General features: G+C 37.9%; 1 protein-coding gene and 1 long non-coding RNA gene across 5 annotated transcripts; one reads left to right on the top strand and one right to left on the bottom strand.

Moving 5' to 3' along the window:
- Positions 1–16,303, bottom strand: brdt (bromodomain, testis-specific). Of its 4 annotated transcripts, none has more exons than XM_067597877.1 (21): positions 16,219–16,303; positions 11,899–12,173; positions 11,519–11,656; positions 11,254–11,392; positions 10,854–10,975; positions 10,098–10,448; positions 9,863–9,991; positions 8,936–9,133; positions 8,664–8,842; positions 8,277–8,566; positions 8,005–8,118; positions 7,753–7,890; positions 6,148–6,183; positions 5,130–5,185; positions 4,851–5,031; positions 4,376–4,446; positions 1,561–1,624; positions 1,361–1,467; positions 808–998; positions 352–571; positions 1–251 (listed from the first exon to the last, which is right to left on the bottom strand). In XM_067597877.1, the coding sequence occupies exons 2-21, from the start codon at positions 12,088–12,090 to the stop codon at positions 186–188; spliced, it is 2,982 nt and encodes a 993-aa protein (XP_067453978.1). In that variant the 5' UTR covers positions 12,091–12,173; positions 16,219–16,303; the 3' UTR covers positions 1–185. The 4 variants fall into 4 exon arrangements, with proteins under 4 accessions (XP_067453978.1, XP_067453977.1, XP_067453979.1 ...); XM_067597876.1 differs by lacking the exon at positions 16,219–16,303 and adding an exon at positions 15,873–16,184; XM_067597878.1 differs by lacking the exon at positions 16,219–16,303 and adding an exon at positions 15,873–16,184 and having other exon boundaries at positions 1,561–1,621.
- A 6-nt stretch (positions 16,304–16,309) lies between these two features.
- LOC137188284 (uncharacterized) lies at positions 16,310–19,665 on the top strand. The gene is made up of 3 exons (XR_010929342.1): positions 16,310–16,395; positions 17,668–17,788; positions 18,973–19,665. It is a non-coding gene; the product is annotated as an uncharacterized lncRNA (long non-coding RNA).
- The last annotated feature ends 4,444 nt before the right edge of the window (positions 19,666–24,109 follow it).

The following is a 24,109-nucleotide window of genomic DNA, read 5'->3' as shown; positions in this document are numbered from 1 at the left end:
TACAAATTAAGGGCAAGACCCGTTTATATTTTATTTAATGTTTTTCACAATTAACATTTTAGACTCAAGAACATACATCAGCTTGTAGAGAAGTTGTCTCTTGTGCCCGGGAAAGTTATTCACTGAGACAACAAATAGAAGTTTTGCACAGGGGGCTTATTTTTCAAGTAAATCCCAGGTTATTTTCAGTCCAGGTTAAGCTCAAATGTAGTCATGATGTCCCGCTGCATAGTCATGTCAATACCAGACATCTATAGAGAAAAAAAGAAAAAACACAAAACAGTTATTTGTAAAATGGCATTTTAATAATACCAAGAAAAACAAAAAGCACACTAAAACATGGACACTCACTGCCTCTCGCCTGCGACGCTCTTGCTCCTTCTTGCGGGCCATCTCTCTTTCCCGATCCACCGAGGACTGTGTGGTTAGAAGTTGTGTTTCCACGGGAGACTTTGGCTGTTGCGGCTCCATATCTTCGGGAACATCTAAGGTGACCTCTGTGCAAATGCTCTCTGGTGAATCAGGATCTTCTTTAGCAGGTTGTGGATTTTTTTCTGTTTGGCCTGGTAGGCTAAAAGGAGAATGTCCTTGTTATGTGAAAGTTGCTCTCTTTAAAATCAGACATGAAACTTCTAAGAAAATACTCATTTTGTGTATCAGTTTCCATTCAAAAACTTGGAATTAAACACTGACACTGAAGAATGTAGTCTTTGCTGCTATTTTAGCCTGGAAAATAAAATGACAATAAAAAATAAAAAAATCAGAGGAACGTCTTAAGAAAAGCATTATCTGGATGTGTAGGAATACCTCTTTTCAGGACTCTCCCTCTCCTTGTTTTCTTCCATCTGTTTCTTCTTCAGTGCTTTTTCACGTTCTTCCTTTTCTATTGCAGCCTTACGGAACTGCTGGAAGCTCTCCTTTGATGACTTGATTGCAGTTGAGTTGACTGACTGTCTCACCAGTCTTGCCCAAGACTCAGCATTTTTCAGAACAATGTCCTAAACAAAAGAAATGGCCATGTTCACATTTACCACAGCAAAAAGGATCATGTTTTAAGCTGCATTCATTGATTTGGGGCTTTTTCCTGGGAACAGCTGTCTGTTGTTTGAATGGCTCACATACAGCCATTTATTATGTACAGTGATATTTATCTTTGATCTTGTTAAGCTACAGTTGAATATAAGTTGTGTCAGAAAGCTGATTTTACCAAAACTTACTTAACTGTAGTCCTCAGTTTAAAATTAATTCATGTTTCTGAGTGACCCACCCTTAGTGTCACAATCCACAAAATTGTTCTTCAATTATTCAGGAAAACATGTCAACACTCTAGGAGAAGTATACTAAGTTAAACAAAGCTAACCTTTTTGGGGAGTTGGGTTTTTTCCTGATCAGCAGATTTACTTGCTGTGTTGGTGTAAGGCACGTTAGTAACCTGACTGTCAGGAAAATCTTCAGGGTACCTGAAATCTAGAACGGTGGTTTTTAAAATGAGTGTTCAGCAATAGTATTAGTCATTTTAGAAAAATGTGATATCAAAGCTAGAGTCTTCAAGTGACTTACTGGGCCTCGTCTCCTCTTTGGACTGCAGTGGGCTATCTGTCAGAGGGGACAGCACCGGGCCCTGCTGAAAGGTGACATGTAGTTTTGATATTAGCAATGCAGCTATCATTGGAAAATATTCAGATCCAACCAAGCAAACAATTATATAAAAATAGAATTGTGAGAATATGGTATAGGTCATGTTGTATTTAGACCTTTAATCAATCCATATTTTTTAGACATTTTTTTGTGATTCTGATAGAGCCTGAATACTAAAATCTAATTAAACAAATGAGCCAAATTTGTTGACATTCACACAGTTGTTGGAGATAAATACATGATGTCACAGTGGGTACCAAGATGCATGCCAACTAAATCACTGAAAGTTGAAAGAGCCGGAACACTTTAATTGCTAAAATCCCTGGCTGATTAAACCTCGGCTCAGGTTGAAGTTTGGTGAAGTGATGCTCAGAATGACCTGATGTCACCAACTGTGTGTGCACCTACACAGTCCTTAAAGAGGTGTGAAGACGTCTAATCAGCCAACATAAGTGAAAACATCTAATGTGGCTGGGGCTTAAAAAGACTTGATATGCCTTTAAAAGCACTCAGATGAAGATCAGTTTGTTTGTCATGAGGAGTGCTGCATAGCATGCAACAACAGTTGGATGATGTCAACTGTGGCTCTGCAGGAGCTTTGTCATGTCTCAGTAAATAACCCTGATGTTGTCATGAAGCCTACAAATTTATAACAAGAAAGTCTGAATTACTAACTGTGGAGTTTTTCAAACAGGGAGGATCTAACAAAAAAAAGAAAATTTAATTAAAAATCTATTGAGTTGCATTATGGGAATTGTGGTATGTAGTGCTCTTGGAGCTTGACCCATACTTTCAAACTTCAAATGAACTAAAAATCAGGATAACTCTGCCCCTGTTGCAATTTTCACCTTTTTTCAAATCGGACTCTTGCAAACCCCCCAGTACAATGGGAATGCAAAACTTGACTACTGGAGTACACCTTTAAGCACTACTCATTTGACTGGCTGCATTGAGCAGCATTAACAAATCAGAACAACTGCATAAGGCAGCACATCCACTTTAGATTCAGACCATTTTCAGACCATTTAAACATTATACGTGCAGTGTTTCTGCTTTTATGAAATACATTTGATGAGTAAACAAACAGAAATGATGTATAATAATCTGGGGAAATTAACTCTCCAGATTAAATCTGAGGTTACAAGTTTTGGTGTTATCTTAGACTCAAATCTAAGCTTCAGGTCCCACATTAACATCATCATTTCCACCTTAGAAACATAGCTAAAGTAAGACCATTTATTAAAATCAAAAAGATGCAGAAAAACTCATGCCTTCATTTCAAGCCAACTTGATTACTGTAATGCACTTTTGACTGGCCTCCTGAAACCACTGAGAGACTTCAGCTCATTCAAAACAGCTCGGCTATTAACCAGAACCAAGAGGAGAGAGCACATTAGTCCAGCTTTAGCTGCTCTGTGCTGGCTTCCTGTAACATTTACAATTAACTGTAACATCCCCCTCTTTACATATAAAGCCCTTAATGGGCTAAGATCAAGCTACATTGCTAACTCCCTTGTTACATATTTGCCCTCAAGAACACTGCGATCATCTGATGCTGGTTTATTAAGATTCCCAACAACAGTCGAAGGAAAATCGGGGATGCAGCCTCTGTCAGTTACACCCCAAAGGCTACAGAACACACTACTGATAGATAACAGGGAAGCCAGCTCACTAGATATTATTTAAAGAAAGCTAAAAACTTATCTCTTTACTTTAGCCTTTAACTAGCTTTTCTGTCTGCTCTGAATTTTACTGATTTTATACAATCTATATATATGTTTTTACTTTATTATTATTATTATTATTATTATTATGTATTCTATTTTATGTGCCAGTGGGTTTTATCTTCCATCTTTTGTTACACATTGCAAAATACTTCGAGCTTTCGCTTATTAAGTCTCAAATTACAATCACAACACCCTTTTAACCCTTTTAATAGCATTATCAAAAGGGTTTTATTTCTCATCTTATGTACATTTACATATTTTTATGTTCATATGTCTTTTATGTCTTTTCTTGATGTGAAGCACTTGGTGCGTGTAATTTCTTTTGTATGAAAAGGTGCTACACAAATAAAATGATTATTATTATAGTAAACATGAGATAACTGTGATGCACTTGATCTGGAGATTTCTGCTCATCTGCTTGTAAAAACCCTGCAGGTGGGCTGAAGTTGTTATTGCTGCTCTGTGAAGGCCTTCCTTGGCTGTTCTAGCTAGCTACTACTGAATAATTATACAACATATCAGCAAAGAGGCAGAAATTACACATAGAACCTTTATGAGTGAATAAGTTGATCTATGTGATCTTATTAATACTTTTCGCCCAGTCTTATTAAAAACTTCAGTCTTTTTAACAGTAATAGCAAATGGTGTGTGTAGAGCAGCGGTTCTCAACCTGGGTTCTGGGGACCCACAGGGGTCCTTGAGGTGGTTCAAGGGGGTCCCCAGAAAAATGGGGGATATTTTAATTTCACTGTTATTTAATTGAGTAGAAGTTAGCCCGATGACAGAATGTATAAGAATGACTATTATGTTCATAGGTCTCACACTCTCCACTGTTAATCTGCCAGTCTACAATATAGAAAGTTAATGATTAAATCTTATCAGATGGGGATCACTGAGACTACATCTTATCAATTACAGGTCCACAGCCTGATGTCTATCAATTTGGGGTCCTTGACACCAAAAAGGTTGAGAACCACTGGTGTAGTGTGTTGCCGTTTCATTAGAAGCACCTCAAATCTGGTGGCAGCCCAGTCTAGCAAAATTCCTGGCGATGCCATGGGGGACAACAGGGCAGACAAATCTGTCAAACAATAAATGACAGTCACATTGATTTTCAACACGTCCACCCAGAGTCACTGTACAGTAAAGCTGAATCAGCATTAGTTTGTCCATTTTAAGACCAGAGTAAACAAAATCAAGTGAAAGGCACAACAAAGGGTAGTAAAATTTTAAAAGAATACACAAGCACAAACGTCCATTTAAATGGTCTCAAATGGTTAAACTAAAAACAAACAAACAAACAAAAAAATTAAAAAAAATATTCCTTTAAGTTGACATAAGTTGTAAGTGCAGACTTTTCCCCATGCCAGCTAAATGTCAGCCTATTCTCAGTTTTTCCAAAGCTTACTGAGGGATTCTTCCACAGCTTTAACACAAAGATCCTGTACATTTCTATACCTGAAATTAAAGATAAATAAGCATTACCTGGAGGTGACAGAGTCATCTCATCACACGTCTGGTCTGCATGAGGCTGTGTCGAGTGGCCTTTACTTTGTGCTAGCAGGGACTGCAGAGCAGGAGGAGGCTGGCAAGTCTTGACTGGGGCTTTTGACAAATCTTTCATCTCCAGTATATGCTTATTGCAGGCAGTGCGAGTCACCTTTGACTTAAGAAGAAATTGCATTCTTATATTTCATTATAACCAGCATTTGTCTTAACATGATTCAGTTCTGAGTATAACTATCAAGAAGTAGATGTATTTACCTTTGTCTTAACCTTTTGGCAAGAGTCCTTCCCTTTCTGCTTCTTTGTTTTTGGCACTGAAAGACATGAACATTAATCATTCACAGACTACAGATTTTGGCAGAGCTATTGTATTGGATTGCATTAAACCATACAGGTGTTCCTAATAAAGTGCTTAGTGCATGTATACCATACTAATATTCATAGTATACCATTTTTTACAGTTAGTATATACGAAATCAAGATTCTACACTGTTTATTCTAGTAGCAAATATTGCAATACAAATACTGTGCAAAGGTAATCAAACTGACTCACAATGTCACTGCCAGTTAAAGCCAACAAAGATATGGCAAATGTTTTCATCAAAAATTCAATTGTAATCTATTGTTTTCTGAGATGTTCCTGGAACTGTTTCTGCACTGTCACTATCACTTATTTTTTTCCAGCTGTGAATAGCTCCTCCATTTCCTTTGTGCACTGCATCACATCAACAGCACACTCAAAAGTCAAGGGCTTTTCAGTAAGCATACCAACTATATATTTTGACTATCTGTTTGTTGCTTTTCCAAGTTTAATACAATACATATTCAAAACCTGCCTAGAATTAGTGTGTTTGCCATTGATTTACCTTGCATCTGCCATATTGTTCATTCTTTAATTTTTTTTTTTTAATTTTACTTCTTTGTCCGGTAGCAATTAACATGTGAAACTAATTAAAATCCAATATATTCACAATGAATAAACAGAGAAAAAGATAATAGTGAATTGGAATTAAAAAGAAAACCAAACTGGAGCAAAAGAACAAAAAAGTCTGCTGCTAGAATAAATCCAACAAATCATAAGCAGAATTTAGTATCACATGTACAGATAATGAAGATGCATGGAAAATAACTGTAAATTAAAATCAATGTAAGTTTATTCCTCAAATGCAAAAAACAGGCTTTACTGAACTATACATTACTTCAGTTAACATTTCATTATGACCAATGATATTTTGTAGAATTACTACAAAATATGTCTCTGAAGTCATGTGCTCACCTCTCTGTGCTGATGAATAGCTTTTATTCTTAAAGTCTGTGTAAAGGAAAATGAGAGATTTCTTTTCAAACACATTATATATGTTAGAAAATAATTGCTGAAAACATGTGAAAAGACTGAACTATGTACTACTGAATTCTGGAGTTTGAGTGTTAAACTGTTTTTCACCATCTCTGTGTTCAGGACATTTTGTGTGGGCCTCTATGACGTAGAGGCGTGACTAGCATTATTTTATCAATTGTGTATTTTTATACAGGAGTTTGGCACCAGCGCTGTTAACTCAGAGGCCTTCAGCAGCATTTCAGAGCAAACAATGCTGCTTATTTTTCTCCACAATTGTGAAACCTAACTTTACATATTTGGCGATTTTTTCAATCATTCAAATTTAGCTGGGTGGTTAATAACACATTTTTCTGTGGTGTGATAAACTCAGTACAATATTTATCAGTGTTTTACATGGACTTTAAGTTTGTTAATAGGAGTATTAAAAATTAAGGACTTTTACTTTTATTTTTCTAAGTAGAAAACTTTACTTTAATTAATTTAATAAATATGGGACCAGATGTTTTCTGAGCAATTTAACAGTATCTGAAAATCTTGTTTTTGTTGACTTACAGTGGTTCAACTTCTCATCTTGATGTACTAATGTGTACTCCAGGATGTGGCAATACACGGTGACATCACTTTTGGGTTACAGGATAGTTTGGATTTTTTGAAGTGGGGTTGTATGAGGTAGTTATCCATGGTCAGTGTATTATCTGCAGTAGTGAATTACCCCCCCCCCCCCAGTTTGGAAAAGCAGACAGGAGTACCAGCATAGAAGCTAAGCAATGTACTGCTGTGGACAGAGCCAGCAGCAACATGCATTTTAGCCACCTAAAAAGAAAAGAAGAAGAAGAAAAACAAAAACAATATCAGTTTAAGTGTACACTACATTTAGAAAAAAAAAAAATGTCACCACTTTACCTTGCCGCCAGGCAGCCCTTTCCTTTGGCACTACATTTTTAGTGTACACTGATGGTTTTTTGTTTTGGTTGGGTTTTTTTTTTTTTTAGGTGGCTAAATAGGTTTTGCTGCTGGCTGTGTCCACAGCAGTACATTGCTTAGCTTCTGTTGCCTGTTCTCCTGTCTGCTTCTCCAAACATACACTGACTATGGATAACCACCTCATACAACCCTACCTCAAAAAAATCTGAACTATCCCTTTAAGTTACTTTTTAATTTTTACTTTCACTTATTATCTGATGTTATGCTGTGTACTAATAACACAGCATACCAGACATACATTGATGTACACTAAGATAAAATTCCTGAGCTATCAAATATTTTGCTACAATAATCTTAATAGTCATTGGGACAGATGTGTGCATCTTTTCAGTGTAAACCAATAATAGAAAGTGTGGGTGAAGGAATGAACACAATGTGATGAATGTAAAAAAATACTAACAATTTAATATTAGGTGTGCAACCAACAGAAATAGGGTTTTAAATGTAGTGGTAAGCCACCCAGCTAGATTTTACCCACGGCTTCTGTCTTTTAAAAGAAGAGAGGGGAAGGTAAAACAAAAGGTAGGTGAGGGCAAAGTGCTGAGGAGAGCAGCTAACCTGATTCAGAGTCACTGCTATCAGAAGCACTAGAATGACTACTACTACTGCTGCTGCTGTCAGAGCTGGATGATGAGCTGCTGCTGCTGTCACTGAGGCGTGACTGGCAGCTGAGGTCAGGGGACGCAATGACTTTAGCTGTTAACAAAAAACAAAGTGTCGAAGTCAAATTGATGTCATTTTTACAACCAATAACTCACACGTAGAAGCATAATTGTGACAGTTACACCGTTAATAACATTCAGTTCTTACCTACAGGCTTTTTCTTTTTAATCAAGTCCTGCTCTTTACCCACAACCTGAGATCTTCCAGCATCCTTTAATTTCCCAGTCTGCATTCCTTCAGTGGGCTTCACTGGCTTTTTTTCTGCAAGAGAGAAGAGACAATAACATTCCATTATCATAGTAGAGATAATTTATGAAAGCTTTCATTTCACAAATTGAATCTGATAAAAAACAAAAAAAACAAAGCTGTACTTGCAGACAAGGGAAAGCTTTAGAGGAGCAGGACTGAACTGTACTTACTGTTAATACTCTTGTTGCATTTCCTCAGACATGCTGCAACAAACCTCTGCAAAGCTCTCAGTGTGGAGGTCTTGAGCATTTCAAAGTCAACTTCAATCTCCTCTGGAGCAGAATCTCGCAGACAGGACTCCCTGGCATGAATGATATTCACCAACTTTCCCAGTTTGTCACCAGGCAGCTTGTCGATGTCCAATTTCAACTGTTTTTTCTCCTGGTAAGTCATTGGTATTGATGGAACCTCAGCCTCACATTTTATGGGTACTCCATGAATATTGTGTTTGTTGCCACACCTACATACACATACAAACATCTAATATTACCAACAGAATAAGCTGTAGAACACAGTTCTACATTACTGTATTGAAGAATTAAGTGAAGCGTACGTACAAAGTAGAGCTCTTGTTGGTCATTTTCTCTACGATAGATTTGTATTTTGAGGATTTGTACTTCAGCCTAGCAATATCCCTTTCTTTCGATCTTTTTTCCTTTTTCAACTTCTCTCTCTTCTTTGGTTTCATCAGGGGATCTTGGGTAAGTCTCTTCAGCTGATCACTTACTGCTTTCAACTGAAATCACAATTAAATAAGATGCACTGAGGTGAATAACAAAATCCCAAAATGTCATTTTCACTGTCTGTTACTGCCATGTAGAATACCAACCCGCTCCTCTAGATTGGCCAACTGCATGGCCACCTCTTCTGATGAACCTTCTGGCTCGGAGGAGCTTTCACTTTCAGAACTTGCTGAGGTTGATGGACTTCGAACTCTTTCTCCTTTTCCCTTGTCAACTCGCTGACGTGGTACGGAACAACCATCTGGCTTTTGTGGAACCTTCAAATATCGGGCCTCAAAAACATCCTGTCGATGGAAAATACAAATGTTTTTACAGCAGTAACAGACATTATATGTATAATATTAATAATGTTTCAACTTATGGATGCTCCGGGGCAACAGTTACAGACTGACACTTCTCTCTTAATACATATTATACAAAACACAGAGGAGCACAGTGCAAAACATATTAAAGCATTAAAGCTTCATGCATGTTTTCCTAATGCAGAACTGCCGACTGTATCTTAACTGGGCTGACATTAGTCTTTTTATTTAAAAAAAAAAAAAAAGATTAGTTCATTATTGAATTGGTACTAAATATAAAGTAACATTAATGACTGGAACTGAGAGTAGATCTTATTCAATTGTAGATCTTACTGTAGAAAGTTGGAATCTGTGTAGAGAAATGGTAGGTCAATTACCATTAGATTCTGGTGTATCAGAAGATTTAAATATTTAATGAAGGTAACTGTCTGCATCAAAAACACTGCACACATTCCTGCTGCGTCAGGTATTTAACTGAAAAAGAACTTTATAGATTTTTACGACAGGTGTAAGTGACATTTTCGGGTGATTTTGGTGAGGTGTGCACATCTGCCAACAAGATATGAAAACAGCTTATGCAGTCTCAGCAGATGGAAATGTTTGTAAAGGGGGCACTTTTTCATATATATGCTTATACTGCCTGTGCCAGCAGTCAGCACTGAGTACCAACACCAACAAGATGTCCAATGCAACAGAAAAGATCATCTATACCTGCAGTTTTCTTGCCATGTAGACTACTTCATGTGAAGGTGGATTGTATTTGTAACAGTTGGAGAACATCAGTCTGACATCAGCAGCAAACTCTTTTGCATTTGCGTATTCTCGCTGATCCATTTTTTTCTGAGGAAATAATATCTTGAGTCAGTACAAAAGTGTTACACTGTGTATATTACATTATATTGAAAACAATGTTATATATTCCAACTATGCATCATAATCAACTTACCCTGATGGTGCTCAGGTCCATAGGCTGTTTGATAATGTCATGGTAGTCGTGCAAGCCTAAAGCCACCGCATCAACAGGGGTATAAAAGGGCCACGCATGTGCATAGTGCCTCTTTGAGAGCATCTCCTTCAGGATATCGTTGCAGTACCTCAGCTGCTCAGACAGCTTGACCTTCTTGCCCTCAGAGGCAGGCAAGTCTTTCTTAGGAGGTTTGATGGGCCTTCCACTGCCTCGTCTGGACAATAATATGCAAGGTGCTGAATGACGGTCAGCAACAGATGTCTCACTGCTGGTGATCGCTGAGGTGGTGGAGGTTGTGGGGTCTGATTTCCTCTTAAGACCTTTTTTGATCTAAATTAAATAGAAAAATGCATGTAAGCAGTAAATCACTACATCACAGTAAGTTAGACCAAAAAGCGAGACAATTCATTTACATTTTGGCATTTAAAAGTTGGGTTCAAGGCACAATGTGCTTTAACATGCTTTTCTGGACACAATACTATGAATGTCTTAAGTTTGTGAAACATTATCAATCCGTATCTTTGACAGAGATAATTCAGTGTGGTAGAGGAGCCTCATGTCTACAAGCTCATAACAATAATCCTCTCAGCTCCTGTTAGGATTCAGTCACCTACACGCAAAGTTTGAGCCTGCTATGCTTTGTCTACATCACCACACTCTTAAAAAGATGCAGTTAATTTCATAACTTAAGTAAATATAATATACAAGTTGCTGGTGAACCATTCAAATACTTACTGTTGCATCAATTTGCTCAGAGAGCTGGATGGGTGGGATGGAATGAGGCACATCAGGAGGGATGACTGTCACCGTCTGCTGGAGAACAACTTCTGACATAAGGGATCTCTGCTTTAATACACCTGCGTGACAAGAGGTAAAAAGAGTACATGTGTAAGAATTGGATACAGTGTTGAATAGTAGAATGAAGCAGCACAATTACTGTTCAGAGGTTACAGCAAGATTTATGTTCTAACATGGCAATATTTGAGGGTATTTTAAGGATTTAATCCTCATTTTCAAATTAATCTGTAACGATGATGAGGCACCACAAGATGAATACAAACCCAATAATTTAAGGTTCTGTAGCCAAAAGAAATAATATGTAATATCAGCCTGCATCTGTTCTTTTGCAACATACCTGTGTTGTTCTTCCTCCCTTTCACTGGGTCTTTTGTAGTAACTGCTGTAACTTCACGCTCTTCTTTCGGCATTTCGGAAACTTTCTGCAAAAAAAGCTTCTCCAAGGTCTGAGCCATGAGTACAATGTCATCTCCAGGCTATGGACAGAAAATATGTAACGTCACTCACAGCTTATTTTCAATAGGACTGTTATTTCTGTGTGTGCACTTTAAAATTCACTTTGCAGTTGTACATACACAGCACTAAAAACAACATTCTCTTACCCGATTATACATATAGCAGTTGGTGAACATGGTGTTGAAGTCTTTTATACATTCAAGTGCTTGCCAGTAATATTTGTTCTGGAGACGCTTCTTAATAGTGCTCAGATCCATAGGATTTGTAATAATTGTATAATAATCCTGGAAAAAAAACAAAAGGTATTGACATAAATACACCGGTCTCTCTTTCCCAGATTGCAGCCTTATTTAACTCATCCAGTAAGACGTAGTGTGTAAGATTTAATTTTAGGTTCAAACACTGAATACTTAAACTGACGAGTTAGGGGGAAAAAAAAAACAACTCACAACTAAATCTCAAGAATACATTTAGAGTCAGAACTTGATGCTACAATCGATCAATTGATGAGAACTGAATCACTTACTGGCAGACGCAGAGCTACTGCATCAACAGGCTGGCGGAAGGGCCACGAAAATTGATGCCTCCATAAAGCTTTGATCACCACCTTCTCCAGATACTGCAGCTGATTGGTCACACGCCCAGGGGCCTTGGGATTAATGACTTCAGGTGGAGGGGGATTTCCACTCACAGTTGGACAGACTTTCACATCAGACATTGTGTTGTCCAAAGGCCATGAAGAGGGAAACTATGGCGTCGGAAGTATGGCTTGCTGCAACTTAGCTCTCATCACACATTTTCCTAAACAAGGAGTGAAGAGTAGTTTCCAATGCTTCAGTAAGATTGTAGGTTAATACAAGCTCAATGCTGACACCTAGTCCATAGTCATAGAATATTTACTGTATGTCAACAATCTGAAGGACAGAACCAATTGTACAATCATGGCTCTCAGTAAGAACATTCATTTGCTGTCACAAAAACCAATTATCACATAGCATGTTAAGACAGTATTATGCTTCTGCTCACGGCTGTCGACGGCATGGAGGCATAATAACCTACAGTAAAATTAGAGATAGTAAAAATGGCATTATCTGTTACCCATTCTAATTCATTTATTAAACACATGGTGGTTTTGATAACTGGATGTGCCTTATTTATGTGTGCATGCATTGAACTGCTTCATGGTTAACTATGTAAAACCTAAGAATTCACAGAGCATTGACAGTATATTCAAAGCCAGTCAAATAGAGATGAACACTTGCCTCTAACTAGAGAAGCATCTTCACTACTAAACATGGGTAATGCTGCCATCTACAGCATCTCTAATTGTACTATTCAGAATTTCAGCTCTATTCAATATTTCAAAAGGTTAAGTACTGAAAGAGTAATAGGGGATATGTCATACTACAACACTATAGTATGCCCCACAGACACTGCCATGTAATTATGTGGAAAATGGTTTACATAGGCCAAGTTAAAGGCTTATCTTACTGTGTATCTGTGTAGGCTGGAGGCATAATAAACCAACTCTGAAGGATGTTTTGTATATGCTCCTAATTACCACTCATTGCAATCTGAAAGCAAACATTTCTGAATAAACTTAAGATTTCAAGTTTGTTCTTTAACAAAGATCTTTGTAACTGATATTATATACTTGGTGTTTGCTCTTCTTCTTCTTCTAAGCCATTTTAAATGATAACAAACTACATCTATGTTATTGATGCAAATAGTCAAATTCATTAAGACCCAGGCAGGTTAAAAAAAGTGGGGCCATACAATTAAGAGTTTACATTGAGGACATAAGTGTAATTCCTGCCACTTTAACAACGATCTTTTCAATGTCCAGATTTATTTTCTTTTCACACATACCAAATTATTCATATTTTATTTGTAACCCAACCCAAATAATTTACATAGCAAGTTCTGTTTCTTATTTCCATTTTATTTTTCAAAAAGATGACAAGTGAAGACAATACTTTCATACATAATAAATCCAGAGAAGCCCAGGCTGGGCCTGTCTAATGAACTTCAAGTAGCATATGACCTACACTTCAGCCACTAACAGCAAGATGTATGTGAGGCGTTTTAATATTCAACTGCTAGATTGTAGATACATGTAGTATTTGATGTTCACAATTCTATCATACAAAAAATAACATTGACCTTTTTGGACATACTACAGCTGAAAACAATCACTCAATTCATTGATCAACAGAACATACTAATAATCATTGGCTGTTTTCATTGATTTCCTCTGTTGCTGAAGTCATTTATCAAGTAAAACTACCATTTACTGGTTCCAGTTTCTTACCTGTAAATATTTCTGCTTTTATCCATTAATCTGTTGATTATTTTCAATCAATTAGTAACTTGGTCTATAAAATGTCAGAACATGGGGGAAAATGTCTACCACTATTTCCCAAACCCCTCCTTACATGTCTTGTTTTGTCCTGACCAACAGTCCACAGCCCAAAGATATTTGGTTTACTACTGCATGAGACTAAAGAAACCAGAAAATATTCACATCTGAGAAGCTTGAATCAGAGAATTTGAAAATAGTTGCTGGTTAATTTAATAGTCTGCAACTAAATCGTTTTATTGGCTAATCGTTGCAGCTCTGAATGATTACTGTATCCAGGTTTCCTGTCTGTTGGTCAGACAAACAACTTAAAGACATCATTTGGGGTGTCATGACCTTGCTAAGATCATGGTGATTGTAATTATTATGGCATTTCATAGAAGCGATTAATAAGTTATTTGAAAACATAAGGTAATGGATTATACAAATTATTTGTTGTAGACCTTAAAAGTTACAAAAAATACCAAACACAAGACAATGTTATAATGCATCACTCTCTCCTACTGTAAAAGCATGATGTGGGAGGTTGTCTTCTGTTTGGAGCTATCCAGAAATAGACTCAGTTCAGTTATAAACTCAAACTCTTACACTCTTCAGTTTATGCCCAATATTCAAAAGTAAGAAAAAAAAAAGTCTAACGGGAAAATCTAATTAAGACTGGTTGGCAAAATCTGATCGATCAAGATTGTGTCTTTAATTAAACATGAAGATCGCTGCTACAAAAGTTTGGTTATAGTCAAGGGGAAAGCTTATGTATAAGGGCAACATAAAGTACCTAATAGTAGACAAAATGTATATGACATGAAAATGAGCATGGTACGCAGTGTACACAGCATATCTAAGATATCAAAACTTTCAACTTCTGCAGCCGCTGTCTTGAAGGCAACCAACAGACAACCATTCAACCACACAAATGTAAGTATAAACCCTCTGAAACATACTAGCTCTGATGGTTTGGCCGTTTGAAAACACTACTGACAAAACCTGGTCCTGCATGTCAACACAAACCAAATAATCTAGGATAAAGTAAGCTAAGGTTAAACATGTCAGAAGCAAACAGAGTACAAGAGGATGATTTCAAACCTTATCCAGCTTCCTGTTTACTGTTACACCCTCACAATAAACTAATAATAACCATTACTGCAAACACACTGTTGCCTGACATAGTGTGGTTGTATTTAGGTCTGTCCTGAGCAGATGTAACACCAAACCGATCTGTCAATGCCTTTGTATTGTTTCACGCCATATGAAAGCACACCCATCACTTTACCTGCCACTACTTTTAATGTTGTGTTGTTAGAGCACTTTATTTAAAATCCACTAATTTGTGATGTCAGTATCTTAAACATTTAGTTGATGACTGCATTAACATAAGGACAAGTTTAAGCACTGAGATGCGTAAATTCTCTAAAGATCAGCTTGACATCCAATTTATCTTTATCTTTATCTTGTCATTTTACAAACATCAGTGGCGGTGTAGAGCAAGAAGCGTGGCTGCATGCTGCACTGTTGACATTGCTCGGGCCAACACGTGAAGTCACAAACACGCCCACCGGTTAGTTTAGCATTTAGCTTCCACATTGCTAAGGGCACGGGTGAATTGTGAAAAATGAAACGGACTGAGTTGTTGTCAGAGCCTCGCTTTAACACTGCAACAGCTTCGTTAACGTCCGACGACTTACGTAAACGGCACAATGGTAACGTTTGCCTACGCAGTAACATTCAGCTACTCTTGGTAACCACTATGAAAAATGCTAACGTTGCTAGGCGAATTTAGCCGCCACAACTTCAGCCTGACTGCTAGTTAACTGACATATCGGCACAACAATAAACTACACAGCTGTCAGTTATATTGTTTAACCTAACAAAATAAAGCCCGACACGTCTTATCAGGGGCATTTTCACTGAAGAATCACTTCACGCAAGCGTCTGGCGTAACGTTAGCTAACGTTAACGCAGCTAACGTAGAGCTAGGCGTTAACAGTTATGTATTGAAATGCGGTCGACATTTAACGTTACGGGCTCCTTACCAACTTATGTTAACTTAGCTGGCTCACATGTTTGACTTGAGCAGTGGAAATGACACCAGCTACCTTAATAGAAGTACACGTTTGGCAAACATAGCGTTTCACAAACATTACCTTCCGAGATATCACCGGCTCTTGCGTTCAACTCCTCAGTGGCAGACGTCTCTACGGCAACTGCCTCACATTTATACCCTTCTGCTGCTGGCGCCACGACTGATTGGTCAAAACACCACCTATACACGTCTACACTTTGCTTTTCTGCACAGAAACAACTTCTTTCATCGAAAAAAATAAAAATACAACCCACTGTGTCACCAGCAAATTTGCACCTAACTAGTTTTTTTTTAATCATTAGGTAAATATTTTTACTGAGTTCTTCCAAAGCAAAATGCAACAGCTCGACGTCACGGAAGCATCCTGGAACATTATGAATCGATGCGAATACTGATAGTCACCAAACCTCCTGTAAATAATGTCACTTGTCTTGAGTGTTCGTCTGTACAGACAGACCATGTCAGCGGCCAGGAAGCGGTACTCTGACTGCCGGAGGAGGGTGAAGTGTGTGCGGCTCCACGGGAACGGAAACGGTGATTTCACGTGCTGATCCAGAAGCGGAAAACGTGGTTTCACTGAACAGGTAAAAGCTACCAACCGTTACCCATCAAGAAAAACTTACTACATCAATTATATGATATACGACCATTATATTTTCTTCTTGCGGGTTATAGGAAACTACACGTTTTAAGCAATAACTAGACTTAACATTCCCCAAGCTATAAAGATGACTGCTTTGCACGAGATGTTGTCGGATTTTGATGTGCTGGAAAATGCAGTAAGACTGAAGGAGGAACATGTCTGGTCGGTATGAAGAATCACCTTTTTTTAAATAAGACTTTTTCTTACTATAGGCGAGAGCCCACAAGTAGCTTAGTCCAATAGTCCAGGGTATTACAACGAGGTGGTGAAGTTGGACTTTACGAGGGTCACCCGAACTACGCAGAAGATTACTTCCTGTGAACTGGAAATTTGGAACCCTGAACAAAAAACAAATATATATATACATAAATGGACAGCTGATTTTGAACCAATTTAGCTCGGTTATTTGAACACATTGAGGCAAGCAGTTGTGGTCTCATATTTACACAATGGTCTTTAAAAGGCTGGATTCTTTCCATTTACTGTTGAATTTACCTCAGTAATTTAAAAACTTTTTTTTTTTTTTTTAAAATCTTTAACATCAGCAACTTAGACATAGATGTTGTTCTATATTCACTCTAAAAACGCCAATTAAAGTGAGTTGGAAAACATTACACTTTTAAAACAGCCAATACTTCACAGGGGGATATTAGACTTCAAACTAAAACCCTCTTCTTCATCAGAAACACTTTTTGTCCACAAGATGGAGCCATAAGCAAAAATGTGTGATTCATGCCAGAAGCTTGTGGAATGTGAATGTACTCTGTGTTCTTCATACCTAAAGTGATTGACTGAAATATTTTCAGTTTTTCATCAATGAGAGAACTCTTTTTATGATGTTTCACAATGTTATTTAACTCATGAAAGCAAATGCAAGAAGGTGTGTAGAATATATTAGGATTAGGAAAGGTTAGTCTGTCATAGAAGCACCCCTGAAAATCCTACAGTTCACAGTCAACTACATTATATTTAGCATTGTACTGTTGCAAAGCAGTTTATTTTTCATGCACACCTGGAGCTGGAGAGCACTATTAGTACATTTTATGAGAGCACTGCATATGCAACATGGCAGACTGCAGTACCAGCACACAAAGTGCAGGGAAGTTTAGACAAGGAAATGAATGGACTGTGAGCCAGATTGTCAGATGTCGCAAATGAGTTTTGAATCTGCCAATAAATACTGACACAGTGTCTGTTCCCCTGACAATGACAGGAAGCTTGTTCAGGAGGGAGGAGGTCATATAGGAAAAGGCCCTGCCTGCTGATGGTCCAAATGTGAGGAGTAACAAGGGATATTTGTTTATCAAAGAATAAATATAAACTCCACAAAACAAGTGAGTGAACTAGAAAAGTTGACCGCTGATACTGATTTACTCAGTTCTGTATTCAAGTGTGTTTTTAAATTACTTTACTTGAGTATTTCAACCTTTATACTTCTACTTAATTTCAGGGGGAAATAATGTACTTTTTAGTCCATTACATTCATTTAACAGCAATAATTACTATAATTACTAGTCACTTTTTAGATTGTACATACTGTACAAAGCCTTTAATGATTTTATAAAATGTGATACTTTTTTGCAGACTAACAACCCAACAGTAGGTAAAGTAGTTAGAATTAGCTCTCTGTGGACAGCTGCAACTTTAAAATACTGCTTACACAGTAACACATCACTAATAATTATTCCAGTAATAAATATATAGTAATATCAAACTGACATGGGCCATTTCATACATAATGAGTACCTTTACCTGTGGTACTTGAAGTACATTTTGCTGCTAATACTTCTACTTTTGAATGCAGGGCTTTTACTTGTAATAGAGTATTTTTACATCATAGTGTTGCTACTTTTACTTAAGTAAAGGATCTGATCACTTCTTCCATCACTGCTGCTACTACTACTACTTGATTATCTGACTCATACAGTAAAGAATACCTAAAAATACATATGCAGCAGGCTTTTCTGTCTCAACATTACCTCTGTCTATATCATCCATAAGAGGGCAACAGAATCCACATATTTGTGTTTACTCAACGATAACACTAATACTGTGTATGAGTGTATGGAATGTGTTGCTTACAATTTTATCATTCCATGTCAAAGTGCTGCATTATAAACTACTCTCAACATACACAACAACGCCCTTGAAAATCCAAATTTATGAGCACATTCCATACTTTTTGGTATTTTTCAAGCCCTTATTAGATACAGTGGATGAGAGAGGAGGAAATGTAAGACTCTAGAATAGACAGCAGGTGGGAGAGGTGCTGATGAATTGTTTAATAATTGGCTGAATTAGTATCACCAGAGACCAAGTTTAATGTGCTGTTGATAAAAGATGGGAAGTCTTTTAAGAAAAACTTAAGATGTGGTCTATTGGCATGTGGTTTAGTTTTTAAATGAATTAAAAGAAAAGTCCACACTTAAATAGGATTCAGATGTGTGTCTGTTATGATTTAAGGCATAAAACCCAGCATTACAAGACAAAATCATCTCATCTTTTCTGCTACTGATAGGTATTTGAAATCAAAGTGAGAACATATGAGAGACTGTCCTGTGCCATTCAAAGTCATGGTGTAATGCCAAGAGCCAGCTGGAGTAAAATGGAGTTTTAATGTTGAGTTTGTCTTTTTTTTTTTTTTACTCGTGGCCTTTATGCGATTGAGAAAGCATGAGGCAGTGAATCCCTTTCCACTCTGGCCATCTGATAACTCCCTGCAACTCAAGTCAGCAGCAATCCAATAACAATCCCTGCCCAAATCAAATATTTAGAGTGTCCCAAGGACCTCTCTGGAAGAGGGACAAAGCAAAGGCAGTTTCACCATGATCAGAAGTTATTCTACTCATTAACAATGATCACTGCAACCTGATTCAAAGTAAAATAACTCTTTATCATATCAGTTGTTTTTTTTATCAGATTGTGCTCTCCAAATATATGTGAAAACGTGTTTCATTTTATTCTACTTTGATTTTATTTCTCCCTTCATTGTGGCTTAAAAATGGTTTTAATGCATTTGCAGTATGTGCCTTCTGTAAAGCACTTTGAATTGCTTCTGTGGTTGAAAGCTATACAAATAAACTTGACATGCCAATATGACTTGAGAATGTAACATAAGTGAATGTATTAGCCTTGCATTGAGAGGCTATGCTGCTTTTTTAAAAATTATGACTTAGCAATCATAGGGTATCTTAGCACAATTACACATTACAGTAAAATAATTATTAACAGTTTATTTACAGTTTGTTTTTCTCACTGCTCTCCTCATGCATTCATTATAAGATGTTAAAGCTCCAACAGTTTGGAACTGCACTTCCATGAAGTTGGGGGACTTGTGAGAGACAGACTTAAAAAAGAACGGTCAAATGGAAAGCACCAAAATATACTGTATCTTTTTTGTCCCCTAGTACGGGTCAAGCTCTAAAAACACTGGATCGTACATTTCCGTTAATGTAACTGTATAGTGTATTTCCCTAGACACCCCCTGCCTCCTAAATGCCAACATCTTTCCATCAACAAACCTCCGGTTTGTAACACAGGCTTTCAGTTATACATGTTAAGCCTCGAGCGCAAACCTAACATCATCAGGGTTATTTTTTCAAACTTTGGAGAGCGCACTCCAAAACTACACAAGAAATGATATAACTGTTTTAACAGGCTGAGTAGTACTTACAGTAATGAGGTAAGTGAATTTCATGTAATATTGGTGGAGTGCTGCCTGAAAAGTATATTGCATTATGGTTGATTGGTTGATGAGTGAATCATTTCAAATACCACTGTGCAACAAAAATATAAAACTGAGCACGCAAAATCAATCAAAATCATACAGTAATTGCATAAACTCTGCATATTAGCAAATACACCCATAATATCAACAGTGAAAATGGACAATTTCTTTAGAAAATGATTCTCATGTAATGTGTGTTACATGAGAATCATGTGCTCATGTCTAAATTATCTGGAAATGCACCATAGTTTATTTCTCATATTACATTCCAACCTAATACTGAGATCATTTGTTATTATATGCGCTAACACTTGGTGGCATTTGCACTGAGTGTCATGATAGCTCTGACAGAGCAATGTTGGACTTGACAGCCAGAGCAATCAACTGGGTCAATACAAACTCAAAGACTTGAGTTACATTAATGGAATGTGAAGATGCTTCAGATTGCACGCATCTTTGATGCACTGTTACGCTTTCTATTCCCCTTCATCTCAGCTGTATTCACAACCCTAACACAGTGTAAATAAACAAAGTAGAACACTTTAACTGAGACATGCATATGTATGAGATGTAAAATAATTTGATCCCTTTGAGCGCTTCCTTGTCAACTCTCAAAAGCAGCATATCAGTGTGGTATTTTTTTTTTTGTTGTTTTTTTTTCCATGTGTTTTCCACAACAAAAGTTTCCTTCCCTCTTGTCACAGGTGCCATCTCATTAGTGGTAAATCACTAAGCTGACATTTATGTTGTACCCAGTCACACAGCATCTCCCTTTCAGTGGAAATCTGATATCCCAGTGAAGCAATGCAGTATTTGTTCAGGAGAGATCTCACACAGAGAAATCATTCTGCGCACAGTTTAGTGCTTGTGATTAGGGTTGTGGGGTGGTGAAATTAAAGTATGTGACAAAAATGTCTTGTGAGAGCAGTCACAAAATATTTCACATCCTAATAGTAAAAGCCACCAGAAATTTAAATATGGAAATGGATGAAAAGCCAAATGCACAACTGATGTTTATGTGTATTGTGATTACAAAGCTAATAATATCCGGCCGTGTGCTATGTTCACAATGAAAAGCTTGAAATGAAAAGTTACTCTTAACTAAAATCAAAAGCCATAATGTACAAAAGGAATGAAAAGGATTCATATAGTCTTTTTCACTTCGTGTAAGTCCCTTTGAAGAAAAGCTGCCAGATGAATGTACTGTAATGTAACATGTGCTTTCCTTTCTCTGAACCCCCCAAAAAACATAAAATATCCAAATGATCTCATCCATACCAATATCACATGTAAACTTGTCACTATTCTGGTTGTGCTTGGTTGAGCATTTAAAAGTATTTCAGTGAAAATAATAATAAATGCATATTCATTACCAGTACTGGAACATACAGTATATACCTATATCATCAGCAGATATTAAGATATTACAGCAGTAAAGTCTCATGGTTGATGCTGTCTGTTTGCATGTTCTTCACATGCTCATATAAGTTTGTGAAAAGGCATTCAAATCAGGTAGAATGGAAACTGCCCATGAGTATGATCTATTTTAGTTCCTGTGATTGCCTGATTTCCCCCTCCCCCCACCTATTTCATGTTTTCCCATTAAAAATGATAAGCATGTAAAAAACAAGTCTTATTTGTTTTGGAATATTTTATTAAACAAAATTGTTTAATAAAATATTCCATGTGATGGAGGGGGATCACAGGGTCAGATCATTTGGGCGCATCAGAAGATGATTTATAGGAGGGGAATGAAGCACATTTCTGCAATACAAATGTGTTATTATGACTATGTTTTTTTTTTTTTTTTTTTTACTGTGTTTATCTGTATACGCTTGTGAAATACTTTTTCCCCCCAAACCTCTACTGATAACTAAAACTGGAACTCTGATTTTACATCTAGAACAACTGATAAAAGTGCTTTCTAAAATGTATTTGTAGTTATACTATTGCATTTGCCCCTGAACAGACTTTCCCCTTTGCCCCAACTACAAACTATAGGTAATTTTGTACATGCTATCGTAGATAGTGAACATAATATTGCACGGAGTACAGCAGTTACTGATGTCTGAAAATAGATGGATAAATAAAAGGTTTTTACTGTCATCTTCATCAAATTTGTATTATTGTATTTGTAAAGATATGTTTTCTGGCACTACTGAGTATTATCAAAAAAGATAATAATGTTTTTGCAAACCCATGACCCAAGTCTAATCTCGTCTCAAATGGTCAAACCCAAAAGTTAGATATGGATGAAATGATGCGTGCAAACCAGTCAGCCCTGCTCTTACAGTTCTCTACTGATGCTAAATGGGAAACTGGCAAGGTACATAAAAAAAATCACTCAACTATTGCATTGTTGCATCTATAGGCCGGAGATATAGCCTTCACCCTCCAGTGGGACAGCCTCTGGCAGGACAATGGCTTGCCTTTATGGGGAGTGGCCCTCTTTCCTGAACCCTGCTGTCCTACTCACATATACATATGCAGAGCCCTCATCGGGCATAATGTGTTAAGCCTTTGCTCCTCCATTGAGGAGAATAGAGGTGAGTGAAAAGCCAAAAGCTCCAGTGTGGGACATCTGTATGCTGACTGCACCATCTTAGGCACAAAGACCAGGTTGGGCTGCAGGCAGACCTTGGTGAGCCCCAGGGTAAACTGCAGGAAGGATGGATGGACAAAGTCTGTACGTCACTCACAGGCTGTGCTGTGGTTAAAAGTAAGAGCAATACTGATTTCAGTGAAACAAAATTCATACCCACCACCTCTATAGGCTCAAACGGGTGTTGTGAGAGGGCGTCCAACACTACAGACAGATCCCACAGAGGAACCAGGGGCCTGGAAAATGGGAGCTTGAGGCATGCACCCTTCATGAAATGACAAAAAAGAATGCTGCCCCACAGGCTTATCCCTGAAGCCTTCATGACAAGCTGAGATCGCCAGCAAGTACACTTTAACTGTAGAAAAGGCTTTCCCCTTGTCTATTAATTCTTGCAGGCTACCCAATGCTTGGATGACCAGGGCGGCACTATCATTTGCGACAAGCCATGCTCTCTCACCCTGGCTAGGGTGGGGGAGATTAGGCTGAGGGGGAAATGCATAGAGCAGCACGTTTGGCCATGGGTGGGCCAGAGCATCAACACTCAGAGGTGTCTGAAAGACAGTGGACACTGAGTATTTTCCTGCGAGGCAAAGAGATCTACAGGTGCTTGGTTGTATTTCTCCCAGCACTTGTGTCACTCAAAGGGACAGGAGCTTGCTGGATGATTATCTCCTGAGCTAACTTGTGTAACTGCAGTGAGCGAGTGTAGCCCTGGCAGTTGATGTCCGCTAGCACAAGTCATCCAGGATGTGTCTGTTGTCATGGTTTCCCTGGATGACCCCATCCCCAGTGCGACACCTGACATGAGAACTGTTGGGTCCCTCCACTGGCAGAGAGCCACCACCCACAGTGGTGTTATTTTCACCTTGCAGCTATGGGGACAGCGTGAGCACAGGTGTGATGCTACAACCCAATCCTGAGAATACCTCATCATTAGAAGCCCCAGATGTACAACAGATATCACTGAAGCCATGAGTCCAAGCAAGCGCGGGCATAGTCTGAATGATACAACTTCCCAGCCGGAAGAGGGAGATACAGTGTGTAAGAGACGCTAATCTCCCCTCTGATCGTGTGACTCGTAAAGAGAGGGAGTTTATGTTGAGACTCAAGTATTCTGTACATTGCGTGGGTTCTACTCGGCTCTTTGCCCAGTTTATATTGAACCCAAGATCCCTGAGATGATTTATCACTGTAGCAGAATCCCTGACTGCCTGTTCCTGCGAGTGGGAGCATATCAGATAGTCATCTATGTACGAGAAAATTCTGATGCCACTGTTCTTTAATGGAGACACACTTGCTGAACACCCCCCCATGGGTGTTCAGCAA

Source organism: Thunnus thynnus, chromosome 8, assembly GCF_963924715.1.
Source record: "Thunnus thynnus chromosome 8, fThuThy2.1, whole genome shotgun sequence".
Classification (NCBI taxonomy): Eukaryota; Metazoa; Chordata; class Actinopteri; order Scombriformes; family Scombridae; genus Thunnus; species Thunnus thynnus.
Note: the sequence above shows the minus strand (reverse complement) of the source record. Positions and strands in the feature narration are given on the sequence as shown.

Bases quoted from the DNA above. Each gene is read 5' to 3' on its own strand.
- brdt (XM_067597877.1), bottom strand. From the start codon at position 12,090: ATGTCTGATGTGAAAGTCTGTCCAACTGTGAGTGGAAATCCCCCTCCA. The intron at 5,032-5,129 runs GTAAATACATCT...TTTCTTCTTAAG, and splicing joins GCCAAAAGGTTAAGACAAAG to TCAAAGGTGACTCGCACTGC. The intron at 252-351 runs GTGAGTGTCCAT...TTTTCTCTATAG, and splicing joins AGCGTCGCAGGCGAGAGGCA to ATGTCTGGTATTGACATGAC.